Source organism: Rhinolophus hipposideros (genome assembly GCF_964194185.1).
Source record: "Rhinolophus hipposideros genome assembly, chromosome: 3".
Lineage (NCBI taxonomy): Eukaryota > Metazoa > Chordata > Mammalia > Chiroptera > Rhinolophidae > Rhinolophus > Rhinolophus hipposideros.
Genome location: NC_138049.1, coordinates 75262366 through 75277460, shown reverse-complemented (window position 1 = coordinate 75277460; position 15095 = coordinate 75262366). Strand labels below are relative to the sequence as shown.

General features: G+C 34.3%; 1 protein-coding gene across 23 annotated transcripts in view; it reads left to right on the top strand.

The window, feature by feature from the left end:
* Window positions 1-15095, top strand: part of RIMS1 (regulating synaptic membrane exocytosis 1) — a gene marked incomplete at its 5' end in the record, with an annotated part of 450322 nt that overhangs the window by 196721 nt on the left and 238506 nt on the right. For all 23 annotated transcript variants that reach the window (XM_081034434.1, XM_081034420.1, XM_081034418.1 and 20 more), the window contains 2 exons: window positions 7249-7462; window positions 10321-10332. In XM_081034434.1, coding sequence (XP_080890560.1) covers window positions 7249-7462; window positions 10321-10332 — 226 coding nt within the window. The remainder of the gene's footprint in view (window positions 1-7248; window positions 7463-10320; window positions 10333-15095) is intronic.

The following is a 15095-nucleotide window of genomic DNA, read 5'->3' as shown; positions in this document are numbered from 1 at the left end:
TCATAACCTTTAGAGATAGTGCGGTTGTGGTTCCAGATCACCGTAATAAAGCAAATATCACAACAAAGTGAGTCACAATTTTTTTTGGTTTCCCGGTACATGTAAAAGTTATGTGTGCACTATACTATAGTTTACTAAGTGTGCAATACCAATATGACTAAAAAAGTGTACATACCTTAATTTAAAAATACTTTATTGCTAAAAAAATGCTATAATCTGAGCCTTCAGTAAATCAGAATCTTTTTTGCTGGTGGAGGGTGTTGCCTCAATGTTAATGGCTACTGAGGATCAGGGTGGTGGTTGCTGAAGGCTGGAGTGGCTGTGTCTTAAAATATGATGATGAAGTTTGCCACATCGATTGATTCTTCCTTTCACAACAATTTCTATGTGGCATTTGATACGGTTCGATAGCATTTATGCACAGCAGAACTTTCAAAATTGGAGTCAGTCCTCTCAAAACCTGCCACTGCTTTATTAACTAAGTTTATGTAATAGTCTAAATCCTTTGTTATCATTTCAACAATCTTCACAGCGTCTTCTCCAAGAGTAAATTCTATCTCAAGAAACATCTTTCATTGTTCATCCATAAGAAGCAACTCCCCACCCAGCATGATCATGAGACTGCAGCAATTCGGTCACTTATTCAGACTCCACTTTTAATTCTAGTTCTCTTGCTGTTTTCACGACACTTCCAGTGACTTCTTCCATAGAAGACTTAAACCCCTCCATGAGGGTTGGAATCAACTTTTTCCAAACTCCTGTTAATGTTGATATTTTGACCTCTTCAATAAATCATGAATATTCTTAATGGCATCTAGAATGGTGAATCCTTTCCAGAAGGTTTTCAATTTCCTTTGCCCAGATCCATCAGAGGAATCACTATCTGTGGCAGCTATAGCCTTACCAAATGCATTTCTTAAATTAAAAAGCAAAACAAAACAAAAAACTTGAAAGTTGAGATAACTCCTTGATCCATGAGCTGCAGATTGGACACTGTGTTAGCAGGCATGAAAATATTAGTCTCATTGTACATCTCCATCAGAGCTCTGGGTTGACCAGTTGCACTGTCAATAAGCAGTGACATTTGGAAAGGAATCTTTTTTCTGGGCAGTAGGTCTCAAAAGTGGGCTTGAAATATTCAGTAAACCTTGTTGGAAATAGACGTGCTATCATCCATTTGTAGAGCACAGTTAGCATGATTCTTAAGGGCCCTACGGTTTTCAGAATGTTAAAGGAGCATTGGCTTCCATGTAAAGTCACCAGCTGCATTAGCCCCTAATGAGACAGTCAGCCTGTCCTTTGAAGCGTTGAAGCCAGGCATTGACTTCTCCTCTCTAGCTATGAAAATCCTAGATGGCATCTTTTTTTCAGTATCATGCTGTTTCTTCCATATTACAGGTATGTTTTTTAATACAATCACCTTCACTAATTATCCTAGCTAGACCTTCTGGATAACTTGTTGTAGCTTCCACATCAGCACTGGCTGCTTCATCTTGCACTTTTGTTTTACAGAGATGGCTTCTTTCCTTAAATCTCATGCAGCAACCTCTGCAAGCTTCAAACTTTTCTTTTGCAGCTTCCTCACTTCTGTCAGCCTTTGCAGAATTGAAGAGAGTTAGGGCTTTATTAACAGTCAAGAGTTTATTTGCTTTAAGGGAATGTTGTGGCTTGCTTGATCTTCTATTTAGACCACTAAAATTTGCTCCAGATCAGCAATAAGGCTATATTGATTTCTTATCATTCATGTGTTCATTGGAGTTATCACTTTTCATTTCCTTCAGGAACTTTTCCTCTGCATCCACAGCTTGGCTGTTTGGCAAAACAGCCCTAGCTTTCAGCCTGTCTTGGCTTTCAACATGCTTTCCTCACTAAGCTTAATCATTTCTCGCTTCTGATTTCAAATGAGAGATGTGTGATTATTCTTTCACACACAAAACTTAGAAGCTATTGTAGGGTTATTAATTGGCTGAATTTCAATATTGTTGCATTTCAGGAAATTGGGAGGCCTGAAGAGAGAGAGGGAAGTGGGAGAATGGCCAGTTGGTGGAGCAGTCGGAACACATACAACATTTATTGATTAAGTTTACTATCTTATATGGGCACAGTTCTTGGAACCCCAAAACAATGACAATAGTAACATCAAAGACAGCTAATCACAGATTATCATAACACATATAATAATGGTGCAAATGTTTGAAATATTGCAAACATTACCAAAATGTGACACAGAGTGAACAAAAGCTGTTAGAAAAATGGGACTGACAGACTGGCTTGATGCAAGATTGTCACAAACCTTCAATTAATAAAAAACACAGTATCTGCGAAGTGCAATAAAACAAGGTATGCTTATATTGAGCAGGAGTAATGGCTCTGCTCTGTAGAAGTTTCAAGGCATGAATTCATCTGCATAGCTTCTGCTTTTCCATGGTCAGCTTTTGTTCATGTACCATCAATGCCATGATCAAAAATTGATATTTCTTGGTAGTTAACATTTTCCTGAGTCCTTTTATTTCTAAGTTGAATCCTTATTTATTTTCATATTTTATGTGACCTCAATATAAAATCTGAAGTACGTGAATTTATTATAATAATATATTCAGATAGAAATTAAAAGCAAAGCCCAAGACAAAAAAGTAGTTTTCTCATCAATAAAATGAGAATAACCATACTATCTAATTATTACAGTTATTATGTGATTGAACATATACATATCTTCTTATAATTAATTAGATGGCATAAATGATCAGTTCTATTATAGTTTTTTTTTCACTTTTATAGAACTCCTTGTTACTCAATGATACCTTGTGAGATAGAACTGATTTTTTTCTTTTTAGTATGAAATATTTTATACATGCAAAAGGGTATTATATAACACATATATAAAGTATAAAGAAGAATAAAACATCATGAACCTACCACTCAGCTTAAAAAATAAAACATCTCCACTACTTTTGATACCGATTGGGAAAAATTTCATATCTGCATGGAAAAAGATATGTATTTTCCCATTGTTTTGTCTACTGGACAGATCTATACATAATATAAACTTGTTGATTGTATTGTTCCAATTTCCTCTATCATTATTTGTTTTTGATCTGTCTGGTCTGTCAGTTACAGAGAGAGCTATGTAAAAATATCTTTCTGTGAAGGTAGATTTCTCTGTCCTAGTAGTTTCATTAATTTTGGAAACTTTATTATATGTTATTGTATGTGTTCAAGTTTAGAATTGTCATATACAACATGCAATGAATATTTTAATAGTAGATTACTCTTTTTATCTTTAGTAATGTTTTTGAAATAAATATATCTGTTTGTTACTTTGTTAATCTCTCACTGGGAAATATTTTTTCATTTCTTTATTTTAAACATTCTGTGCCTTTACAGTTTGGTTATAACTCCTCTAAACCTCATTTAACTGAATTTTAAAAATCCAAAGTGATGATCTCTGTCTTTTAATGAAGCTGTAGTCCATTATACTTACTATAATTCCTGATGTGTTAGATTGTTTCTACCATCATATATCATAATTTCTAGTTGCGCTGCTTTGCCTATATTATTTGTTTGTCTGTTTGTTTCAAGTCTTATCTTCTTTGGAATTTTTTTTTTTTCTCATTCCATGTTTTTCCCTCAACTCGGTTGGATATTATGTACTCTGTTTCAGTTACTTTTGTTGGCTACCTAACTAAAATTTTACAAAGGTTCAAACATGTTCTAGGTCTCAGAGCCTCAGTATATGTGACTACAGCAGCTGTTAACTTTAGAGCTATGTTACCTCTCTGAATTACTGCTCCTATTTCATTTTTCTCCTGTGAGGATTTCCATACTTTTCCCCCAGCTCAAACACAATTTAAAAGTTATTTTTTTAAGTATTTGTTTCAGCATGTTGCTGCAGTAGAATTTTTCATGGTATTTAGTCCTCAGTATGTAAATTTATTTGTTTTTTTCTCAACATGGAATAAGGACTATGTATATATATACACACACACACACACACACACACACACGGCTTTTTATTCAGCAAATATGTATTGGCTATTGTTGAGAAGGTATATGTCTTTACTATTTTGTTAACCTGTGCTTTTCTACTGGTATTTACTGGGATTTACTATTTAGTAGTAGAGAGGAGTCATTTACAGAAATAGTAATACAATACTATATGGTAAAATAAAACAGAAACAAAAATTAGCCTATGGATGACCAAATGAAATATGTGGGGACAGAGTCCCAGAGAGCAGTTTCCAGGCTCTTGACCTCACATGGAAAGGTGCTGGCTCTGGTAGTAGATGGCCATCAGCTGTGACTAGTTGGCCATCAGCTGTAACGAGTAAGCCAATTAGCCACTGATATGACTGCCGTGGCTGAGCTAGCAAGGGCGGATTGTAGTTAGCAAGGGGTTGGTTAGTTGGCTGGCAGAGAGGCGGACAGCGGATTGCGGATCGTGTTGCTCCCTCTTCCTGTGTCTCCACCAGCCACCAGTAAGAATATAGTGGTATGACTCCCCTATCTATGGCTCCGTGGGTGTTACTTTTTGTCCTCACCATGTCCTGCATTCTTGTGCGGGGAGCGGGACTAGAGACGTGCATGACAAAAAACTATGAGATTGCAGTAGAATAAGGTTTCTTAGTGGTCAGTGCCTTGCACATATATATTGTAGAAAGTTTTCCTGAAATAGATGTCTTTTTGATTGGGCCCTATGGGATGGATAAAAGTCCTTTTTCTTTAAATTTTAAAAAAAAAGGAGACTTTGATTTTCAAATCATTATATCTTACTAAATCAGGAGTTATCATTTGGTCCACAGACCAAAATCTGGTCTGCCATCTGTTTTGGTAATAAAGTTTTATTGGAACTGGGGGGACAGAGCCCCAGAGAGCAGTTTCCAGGCTCTCGGCCTCATGTGGAAGGGTGCTGGCTCGGGTAGTAGATGGCCGTCAGCTGTGGCTAATTGGCCGTCAGCTGTAACCTTTGAGCCAATGGCCACTAATATAACTGCCGAGGCGGCGTTGGGGAGTGGAGTTGAGGAGAGAGTCGGTCAGTTGGCAGAAAAGAGGACAGCGGGTCGCACGTCATGTGAATCCAGCCTCCCGTGAGACTAGAGTGATATGACTCCCCTACCTATGGCTCCCTGGGTGTTCCTTTTTGGCCTAGCCATATCCTGTGTTCTTATGTGGGGAGCGGGAGCAGAGACCCCTCAGGCTGCCCCGTGTGACAGGAACATAGCCATATTTATTATTATACATATTATCTATACTACATTCATACTACAACAGTAGAGTTGAGTAGTTGCAAAGTAGATTATATAGCCCTGAAGTTCTAAAATATTTACAATCTGGCCTTTTACCTTAAAGTTATCCAACATCATATTAATCATGTTGTATATTACAAAATAAGTTTATAGGGAAGCTTTTTCCTTAGCCTAGCTTTTTCCTTCTCATTTATATTTACTTAAGTAGATTTGATTTAGTGGTTCTCACAGTAAATATTTATTCATGGATTCCTTCTATGCTTAGAGTTTATTTCTGTTTGTTTGATTCGAGATATTTCCTTACTCCCACTCCTTAATAATTATTTTCCTTAATAGAAGCTTTAAGATTTCCAATGCTATTTTGTGTGGTTGCTTTTGAAATAATAAATAGCCCCAGTTCTTTTCTGTCAACTTGATCCTAGATTAATGGTATTTAAATTACAAGAAATTTAATGTATCGAATAACTTTAATAAATTGATCAGCTATTCTTGCATTTATTAAATAAAATATCACTATATCTTTCTGTGAACTGAAATTAGCTGACCTTTAAATTGGAAAGGGTTTCAATTTAAACTACTTTATGTGATAGTGCAAGTATGTGTGCTTTAATTATGGTAATCAAATAGGGGAAAAAGTGTCAATTGGATAAAAAAGTGTCAATTGGATAAAAAAGTGTCAATTGGATAATCAGGAAAGGGATTTCAGAATTTTAAAAGTAATCATTAAACTTCTCAAAGTATGTTGATGTTAAAAGGAAAACATAATGAAGTCCCTGTATTTGGCCTTAATTGATTGTTTCCAGAGAGTACCAGTTCCCAACAGTTACCCTAGATGTGGAGAATCCAGCTAACTGCCTGAATTGACAACAACTCGTGTGTACCCTGTGTCCTAGGGAACACTCACATCTAGCAAACTAGCTCAAATACACAGATACATTTAATGAGCCACTTTCTAGGAGTTTCTCTTTTGTTGTAACAGCCAATGACTGTAGGCTTGGCCTAGGACGACTCTCTCAGTTCTTATTTACAAAACTAAGGCATCCTTTCACTGGGGTTTCACTGGATATCCTAATGTTCTATACAGAACAGTAAATGGTTTCTATCTGTAACAATTTAGGATTGAGGGATTTGGACTGACGAGGAGGGGAGGAGACTTGAATCATATTAAATGTAAATATTCTCATGGGACATGGTTTGCCTCAACAACTTTGGTTGTTGATAAATACTGGTGCCCTACCACCAGTATTTATCAATAAAGAGTAGTAGCAACACTTATACCTATAACCTGGGAGAGGTCAAGCAAAAGTGGGGTATGTGAAAATCTGATTATTTATAGCAAGGTGTGGTTTAGAACTTTTAATGTGACTCAGAAGAACTAGCAAACTCAAATATAATGTATAAGAGAACATTCTGTATACTGTATGAAACAGTTGATACAAAATAAATGGTGTCCAGGAATGGGGCTAAAGGAAGATTTTGTTGAAGACAGGTTGCCTAGCAATGTAGTCTTTTTCCAAGTATGTATCATGCTTAAATAGTGAATCATAAAATTAATTTACTGAGACAAACTTTTTAGAAATTGTACAGTATTGAACTTAGAATAAGATAGGAAATGTCAGAGTACATCCTATGTAGTCAGACTAAGTATCTTGTATGAATTTTGCTTCAGTTGTGTACAAGTGTAAAGTATTGAGTCCCAGTTGAAATGTTTTGAAAGACACCTGTCTAAAAGAAGTAGAGGTATGGAGTAGGTACATAAATTCCACTGTTGGGAACAAACAGTGATCTTATAGAGTCTACTTATACATGGTCCAGTGCTAGTAAGCAAAACTGGGACTAATAGGATCCATGTGAATACATTTCTTACCTTTGGAGGTAAAATTATTGGGGCAAGTTTCTTTGTATGTATTGCCTTAGTTCAAATAGCTGTAATTCTATCCTGTTAGACAAAGCATTGTTTTTGTCTCCCATCAAATAGTCTGCTACCATTTTTCTCTTTTGCCAGGAGATTGCATCAACAATTTGAAAGTTACAAAGAACAAGTGAGAAAAATAGGGGAAGAAGCACGGCGTTACCAAGGCGAACACAAAGACGATGCTCCGACTTGTGGAATCTGTCATAAAACCAAGTTTGCTGATGGGTGTGGCCATCTCTGCTCCTACTGCCGCACCAAGTTCTGCGCCCGCTGCGGAGGCCGCGTGTCCCTGCGATCGAACAACGTGAGTATTGCGTGAGCGTGAGCGAAATTCTGAATGCAGGTGCAAGCCTGTGTGCTTCCCAGGCAGAAACAACACAGGTGGCTTCGAAAGCAGACACAGGCCTAAATGTACACATTAAGGTGCTCCTCACCCATTTTGTTCTTTTGTTTTTCATAAGATTCATAGTAGTGGAGCAGTGATGAAAATAATTCATAAACACATACTTTGTAGATGTGTATATTTTAATAAATGATTCCCATTCAAAACCAACAGATTACCTGTAGGAATAAATTTATTTTTGGAAGAGTATAGTAACTGTGGAGTTAGAATCATGAGTTGTAAAACTCTTGAAAGTTGTTATGGCCAATTCTTGTAGAAAAACAAAACAAAATCTAGTTTCTGCAATATTTGTTTCATATGGAAGGAAGGTAAAATTCAAGGTGAACTGTGTGGCATTGAATTTAACCCAGGATAATAATATATAAAACCAGGATCAGGCTCAATGAGAGTAATTTCACACTGACAGTTGCGTTAAAGAAATGTAGTGCTAAATTTATCTTCTGGGAATTATTCATATATTTAGAACATGTTAAAATACTCTTATTTTTTTTAATATGGAGGTTTATGCACTTTCTTTCTTCTCTTTGAGATGTAGTCTCACTTGATACAGTTTCCTTGGTTTAGAACAAGATAGGAAATATCTATGCAGTTAGGCTCAGTATTTTGTATGAATTTTGTTTGTCATATACACACATGAGTGTAAAGTGTTGAGTCCCAGGTGAAATGACTTGAAAGCCACCTGTCTAAAAGAAGTAGAAGTATGGAGTAGCTACATAAATTCCACAGTTGGGAACAAAGTGATTATATAGAGTCTACTTATACACGGTTCAGGGCTAGTAAGCAAAATAAGAGCTACTCTTTCACTATACCAGTGCTTTAAATACAATTAATTTTGAGGCACTAAGGTGTTAATGTAAAACATTCAATATTATGATTTATGTATAATATTGAATATGTAACATATTCAATATTATAATTTATTATAATATATATAATATCATATAATCTAGAAACACTAGATTAATTCTAATAAATATTAAGTTTGGAACACATTTTAATGTACTTAATTCTATGCCCAATGTTAGTACAGTTGAATTATTTATAGGGATATCTATGTGCGTTTTCTTTGATACACATCTGCAATGTAGTATAGAAGTTAAGAGTATCATACACCTAAAGAATTCCTACTGTTGGTTTAACGGATTTCTCATATCATCTAATCACATATAGAATTTATTTTAATACATATTTTTAATAATATTTATTTAACACTAACAAGAGTGCTTTAAGCACCCTTGATGTCTTCCTAATTTGGAAAATCACAGTTAAAATTAAAATGAGCTTCTCAGTCAACATTGTATTATTTTGCAGTGTATTTGAGTTGGAAGTAGAGTATTCTAAAATCTCTTCGAGTTGAATTAAGACGTTCAGTGAAATAGATATATTATTATACCTTAATGTGAGTCTACTACTACCTTTGTGGCCTTGGGAAAATAATTAATTTCTCTGAACAACAGCTTTTTTACCTATGAAAGCGGATAGTAATAATTACTTCTTGTGGTTATGAAAATTCAACTAAAATAATTAAAATGAGGTATTTATGATATGCATATTTCTTTCTTTTTTAGGTTTTATACTTACGGCATATAAGTTTACTTTTTTGCCTTCTAAAAGTTATTTGTTTTAATTAATCCTCATCTGTTACCGTAAAACCTTTCTAAAACAACCTTGGGTTAAGATAGTGTCTGGCGCATAAAAAGTGCACAAGACCTTAATTTCCCCTTTATTATTTTTAAATATACGGTTTTGGAGTGAATTCTCAATGATGAGACCTAGAAATTATATCCAAAATATTTAACAACCCATGTGGTAAGGGTACAGTTCACTCTGAAAAGTTGACAGCAGTGAATAGTAGAGTGAATCGGTTGAGTGTTAATCCTAGCTGAGTGCCCATAGCGGTTGAATGTGTTTAACTTCCTATTGTAAGTTTGAGGCAAGCCAACAGAAATATGGTTAATTATTGATGTATTAAAATTATTTGGGTGAAAATTGTGTTTTAAAAAGGAGAGGTGTTTAAAGGAAATTGAGCTGGGGATAATGCTTTGGAGCAGATACCCAGGCCTAATGTATTAATAGTTCATCTATTTTTACTAAACCCATCCAATTTTGGGAAAAAATATTCAAAAGAACAAAGTAAAGAAAATACAGCTTGGAATATTTAATCTTGAGCATAAGATAAAAAGTTGGGTAAAGTTGGTTTTTCTTCTGACTTGTAAATATTGAAATGTATAATACATTTTTACAAATAACTATTTCTTGTGGAATAATTTAAGGTTAAAAAAAGTATTTCTTTTCTCAATTTTATTTATTACAAACATTTCCTATTCTTATATTTTTCCAATCTGTAACTACAAATATTTTAACAGTAATTTGATAAAATTATTCATACAAGTTATGTGTATTTTAATATCTCTTAATAAAAGACAGACAAAATATGATAGTGAATTAAGCTTTCTTTCCGAAGAATGGTTTAAATGTAGATTTAATCCAAATTCTAAAAGTTTCAGAAATTATGGTGCCCAATTTTTGTATCTAACATAAAGCAGGATGGATATATGTGCATTTTCAATGAAGGATTGAACAATAATTATTTCGGGGGAAGAATAAACATTTACTTTTCAATATACCTGTGTTTCAACACTTTAAAGTGACATATAATTGTTTTCTTCAAAGTCCTTATTAATATATGCTTTGTTTTTGTTTTTCTCTTCCTCTTTTTCTTCTCTCTTTACTCTGCTTCCTTGGATGCTTTCCCAAAGGAGGACAAAGTGGTTAGAATCCATGATTTCTTTTCTATTATTTGTTATTATAATGTTGTGAACTTTATTAAGTGAATGTTTCACCTAGTGTTGTTAATCACTGTATTTCACAAAGAAATTATATGCTAGGAAGAGCTCATTCCCAGTACTCATGGGAAAAATAATAAAATGAACATTGGGGAACATTGCAGAGTTTTATATTCATAGGTAAAGTTTGGGTAGTTTGAACTCATGGGAATGGTGATATTTTAGTATAATTTAAATCATGAACTTATATGTGCTCTTAGCTCACTGCGTTTTGATGATGATTCCATCTGCTGTCAGAAACAATAATGTCTGAGGGACTCTACCTTTCTCAGCACTCAGGAAGTGCATAGGGAGATAATTTGAAACTTTATTGCAGAAGGAATGGAATGAACTGATTTGGTGGAGAGAATGGATCTAATTAAAATCAAGAGCTTAAAAAAAATGACTTTTCTATAGAACACAAGTAGCAGAGTTGTCACATTGATCCACATTATACCCTTCTCCCTCATGCATAGAAATCACTCCCTGGAGGAGTGAAAGGTCCCTTTTAACTCTTATCAACTATAGAAACTACAGAGGCTGTCCTCAGGAAGATAGGATCCTAGTGGAACCTTCCGTCAGCCTCTCCTTTGTATACACACTGCACACTTTCATTTGGTCTAAATTACAATTTCCCCAAAGCTCACTGACTCCCAGTATGACACTGAGGCAATGTTGGGTTCAAAATATCCACTCAGCTGCCTTTGTTCAATTGTTTTAAAGTTTAAATGATGTACCATAGTGCATATGGCTTTAAATTGAACACCAATGTATGTGTTTTAAACTTGATGTAAGTATGTTCATCAGTTTTTCCCTAGAAAAAGAAATCAGGTTGACAATTATATAGTGTAGTTTGTTTTCACTAAATATGTTTGCCTGGACCATTTGTGGTATGTAAGATCATTTTAGGGGCTATTATTTTAATGCAATAATATACTGTATTAGAAAAAATGTAACTAGTCAATCACAACTTTGGTTTCATTAATATGACTTCAGATGAGTGTATATTTGAAAAGTAGATAATTTTCAGTTCCTTTAAAGAATAAAAGTTTACGTAAATACTGCTGGTGTTATGCAGACTTAGTGTGAAGACTTCAGCTACTGCTGTAGCGCTGGCCAGACTCACTGTCGCTTTGACAGCATTTCCCACGACGGTTGGTTATCTGTGTTCATTATGATCACTGACAGTATAATGAGAATCCAGGTGGACTCTGTGGGCCTCAGGCTAAAATAGGGTGGAAAGACCTACAAAATGCAATCGCTTTCAATCATTTTCTTCTCTTTGATTAGAATGCATATATCTACCATTTATTTTTAAGTACTTTGTCATAATTTCGTTAAAAAACCCTTTAGCCTGTAGAGGTCATTCAATAAATTGCCTTTTCAGCCCAAGGAAACTGAAGCCAGATTTTGTCTTACTTGTGTTAAAGAGAATAGCTGAGTATTAAGCAAAATACTTGATTTCTAGTTCTTTCCCTATTCCTCTGAGCTCTTTTATTTTAGGTAGAAAAATTATAATTACAGATGTGTGTGTGTGTGTGCACGCATATGCACATGGGTGCACGTGTTGGTAAGAGTGGAAAGGGAAGAAAATAAGGATGAATGAAACTTTTCTGAAAACAATCTCCACTTTGATCAATGTAATAATAATGAATTCTTCTTAGTCTTAAGTTAGCGAATAAATGAGATGAAAATACTAGTGGATGGGATATGAATACCTAAACTTAGCTAACATATAAATATTTCCTTTATTAGGTCCAGCAAAAAGTAGTAATGATTGCATATTTTGTTGCCCGGCAGGATTTTATTTTAAAAGTTCATCCTTAGCCTAAATCAAATCCAGTAATATCTTGGAAGATTGTGTACTTGCTTATAAACAAAGTGGCTGTCATAAAGAAATCACTTTGCATTTGATATATATAATAGCTGATAGTAGGAGAGTGTACAAATGCATACTCTCATAGGTAGAATTATGATTATTTACTTCACTTAAAAGTCCTCTACTATGTCACAATATATAGGAATACTGCAAAATTCTCCACAGCCTGTTTAAATTGCTTTTGTCTTTGTTTTACTATTTGGTGGCAGAATATTGAAGTTAGAGAACTGTGATAACATTAACACTTTGCTGTTAGTAAACCAGCTGAATTGAATCCTCCAAATTCAATTCCTTTGCGATTTCCTATAAATTATCATCGGTATTACTTTTTTGATGGAGGTAATTGATTTATGAATACAGCCACTAAAAATGAACTTGCTACAGTTCTAGTTAATCTGGAAAAAAATTATTTTTTTCCAGTTACAGTTGACATCCAATATTATTTTATGTTAGTTTCAGATGTACATCATAGTGGTTAGACATTTATATAATTTATGCAGTGATCCCCACGATTAGCCTAGTACCTACCTGGCACTACACATAGTTGTTGCAACATTATGGACTTTATTCTCTATGCTGTACTTAACATCTCGTGACTATTTCATAACTACCAATGTGTATTTTTTAATCCCTTCACCATTTTTCGCCCAGTCCTCCAATCCACCTCTCCTCTGGCAACCATCAGTTTTCTCTCTGTATCTATGAGTTGTTTATTTTGTTCTCTAGATTCTACGTATAAGTGAGATCATAGGGTATTTGTCTTTCTCAGTCTGACTTATTTCACTGAGCGTAATACCCTTTCTAGTTAATCTTTATTGTCAGGTTTTATACATTAAGAGTATTTTGTACTAAATGTCAGCAGTATTCTGAAAAATAGAACTCTACCATTTTTTTATTCTTTCAAAATGTTAAAGTTGCACATACCTAACTTTTAAACATGTGTAAAATATTTTTATATCAAAATTATAACTAATAAGGTACTGTGTTTACAGAGTCATGATTTTTTTATTATTATTAAACTTTATTAGGGTGACAATGGTCAACAAACTACATAGGTTTCAAGTGTACAATTCTATAATACATTGTCTATATGTCACATTTTGTGCTCACCACCCAGAGTCAGTTTTCCTTCCATCACCGTATATTTGACCCCCTTTACCCTCTTCTTTCACCCGCCCCCATCCTTTCCCTCCTTACCCTCTGGTAGCCACTAAACTCTTGTCTGTGTCTATGAGTTTTTGTTTTCCTATTTGCTTGTCTTGTTCCTTTGCTGCCTTCAGTTTTATGCCCCACATATGAGTAAAGCCATATGGTTCTCGACTTTTTCTGTCTGACTTATTTCACTTAGTATAATAATCTCAAGATCCATCCATGTTGTTGCAAATGGCAGTATTTCATCTTTTCTTATGACAGAGTAGTATTCCGTTGTGTATATATACCACAACTTCTTTAATCATATATTGAAGGACACTTTGGTTTTTCCCATGTCTTGGCCACTGTAAATAAGGCTGCAATGAACATTGGAATACATATATCTATATGGATAAATGTTTTCAGATTTCTTTGGATAGATACCCAGGAGAGAGATTGCTGGGTTGTATGGTAAATTCTCTTCTAAATTTTTTGAGGATACTCCACACTGTGTAATAGTTAACACTCTGAACTCTGAGTCATGATTTTTTTTAAACTGACTCCTCATGGATTTTAATTGGTGTTTGTTTTTAGAGATAATGCTAAATGATATGTTGATGAAGCAAGTATGTTTTTGTAGAAAAAGATCATAAAAGTTATGAGTTGGGTGGAATGGGACAGTGCTGAGTTTATCAAGTAACTGTTCCTATCATATGTGTAAGCTGTTAACTGTGGAATAATTGATTCTTAACAGCATAAAGAAGCATTTTACCTTTGCAGACTTTTGTTTTTAAATACCAAAATGATGATTTTTGTTTTTATCTCTCACTAGGGTTACATAAAGACAAGTAAGCCAGTAGAATGATAACGATTTTTTTAAATGATTTGCATGGTTGCATGAATCATTTTTTCTTACTGTAAAAAATCTTCTCATAGTTATCCATATTTAGTCCATGGCACAATGTGAAGCATATGATCATAATTTTCAACCTTCAATCTTTTGAAAAAAGCAACTGTAAGAGTTTGCCTGGATCCACTTTCATGTTCTCTCTCTCTCTCTTTTTTTTTTCTAGATACTTTGATGATGAATTTCTCAGCAAAAAAAAAAAAACAAAACAAAACAAAATGAAAGTTTTGTTAAAGATTCTCCCCAGAAATATAATATAGGCCTAAGTGGAAAGTTTATAAATACAGATAAAAATATTAATAAGGAAATGTTACGGTGTATAAAGAGGAGAACTTTCTCTGAGCAATTTAATTGATTAGATTTCTCAAGGTGTCTCTTCTCATTTTGTTGTGATTGCCGTAGAGGGGAATTAAACATCAAGTTGTAAAAATTTTTATGGTAGGTGATTCAGAAAATTACAAATCTTTTATTCCAAATCTGTTTTTCAAGGGCATGACATTGTAATCTCTTGCATTTAGCTTTACTATTCTGGAAATGTTTGCTAATATTCAATAATCATTAGCAAGCTTATAGTCCTGATTTTGCCCCCTCTATCCAGATTATCATTTAATACAATTATAAAATCTGTTTATGGAAATCACAGTTTCACAAACCAATCAGTATTCAATGCAGATGCACAGTAGCACTAAGGGAGTTGGTGCCAGGGTTTAGAAAATATGAGGTTTTCTATATAAGGAAGCTTTCACAAAGCAAAAGACGAAACTATGGTCCAACTTCCTGTTTTTTTCATGA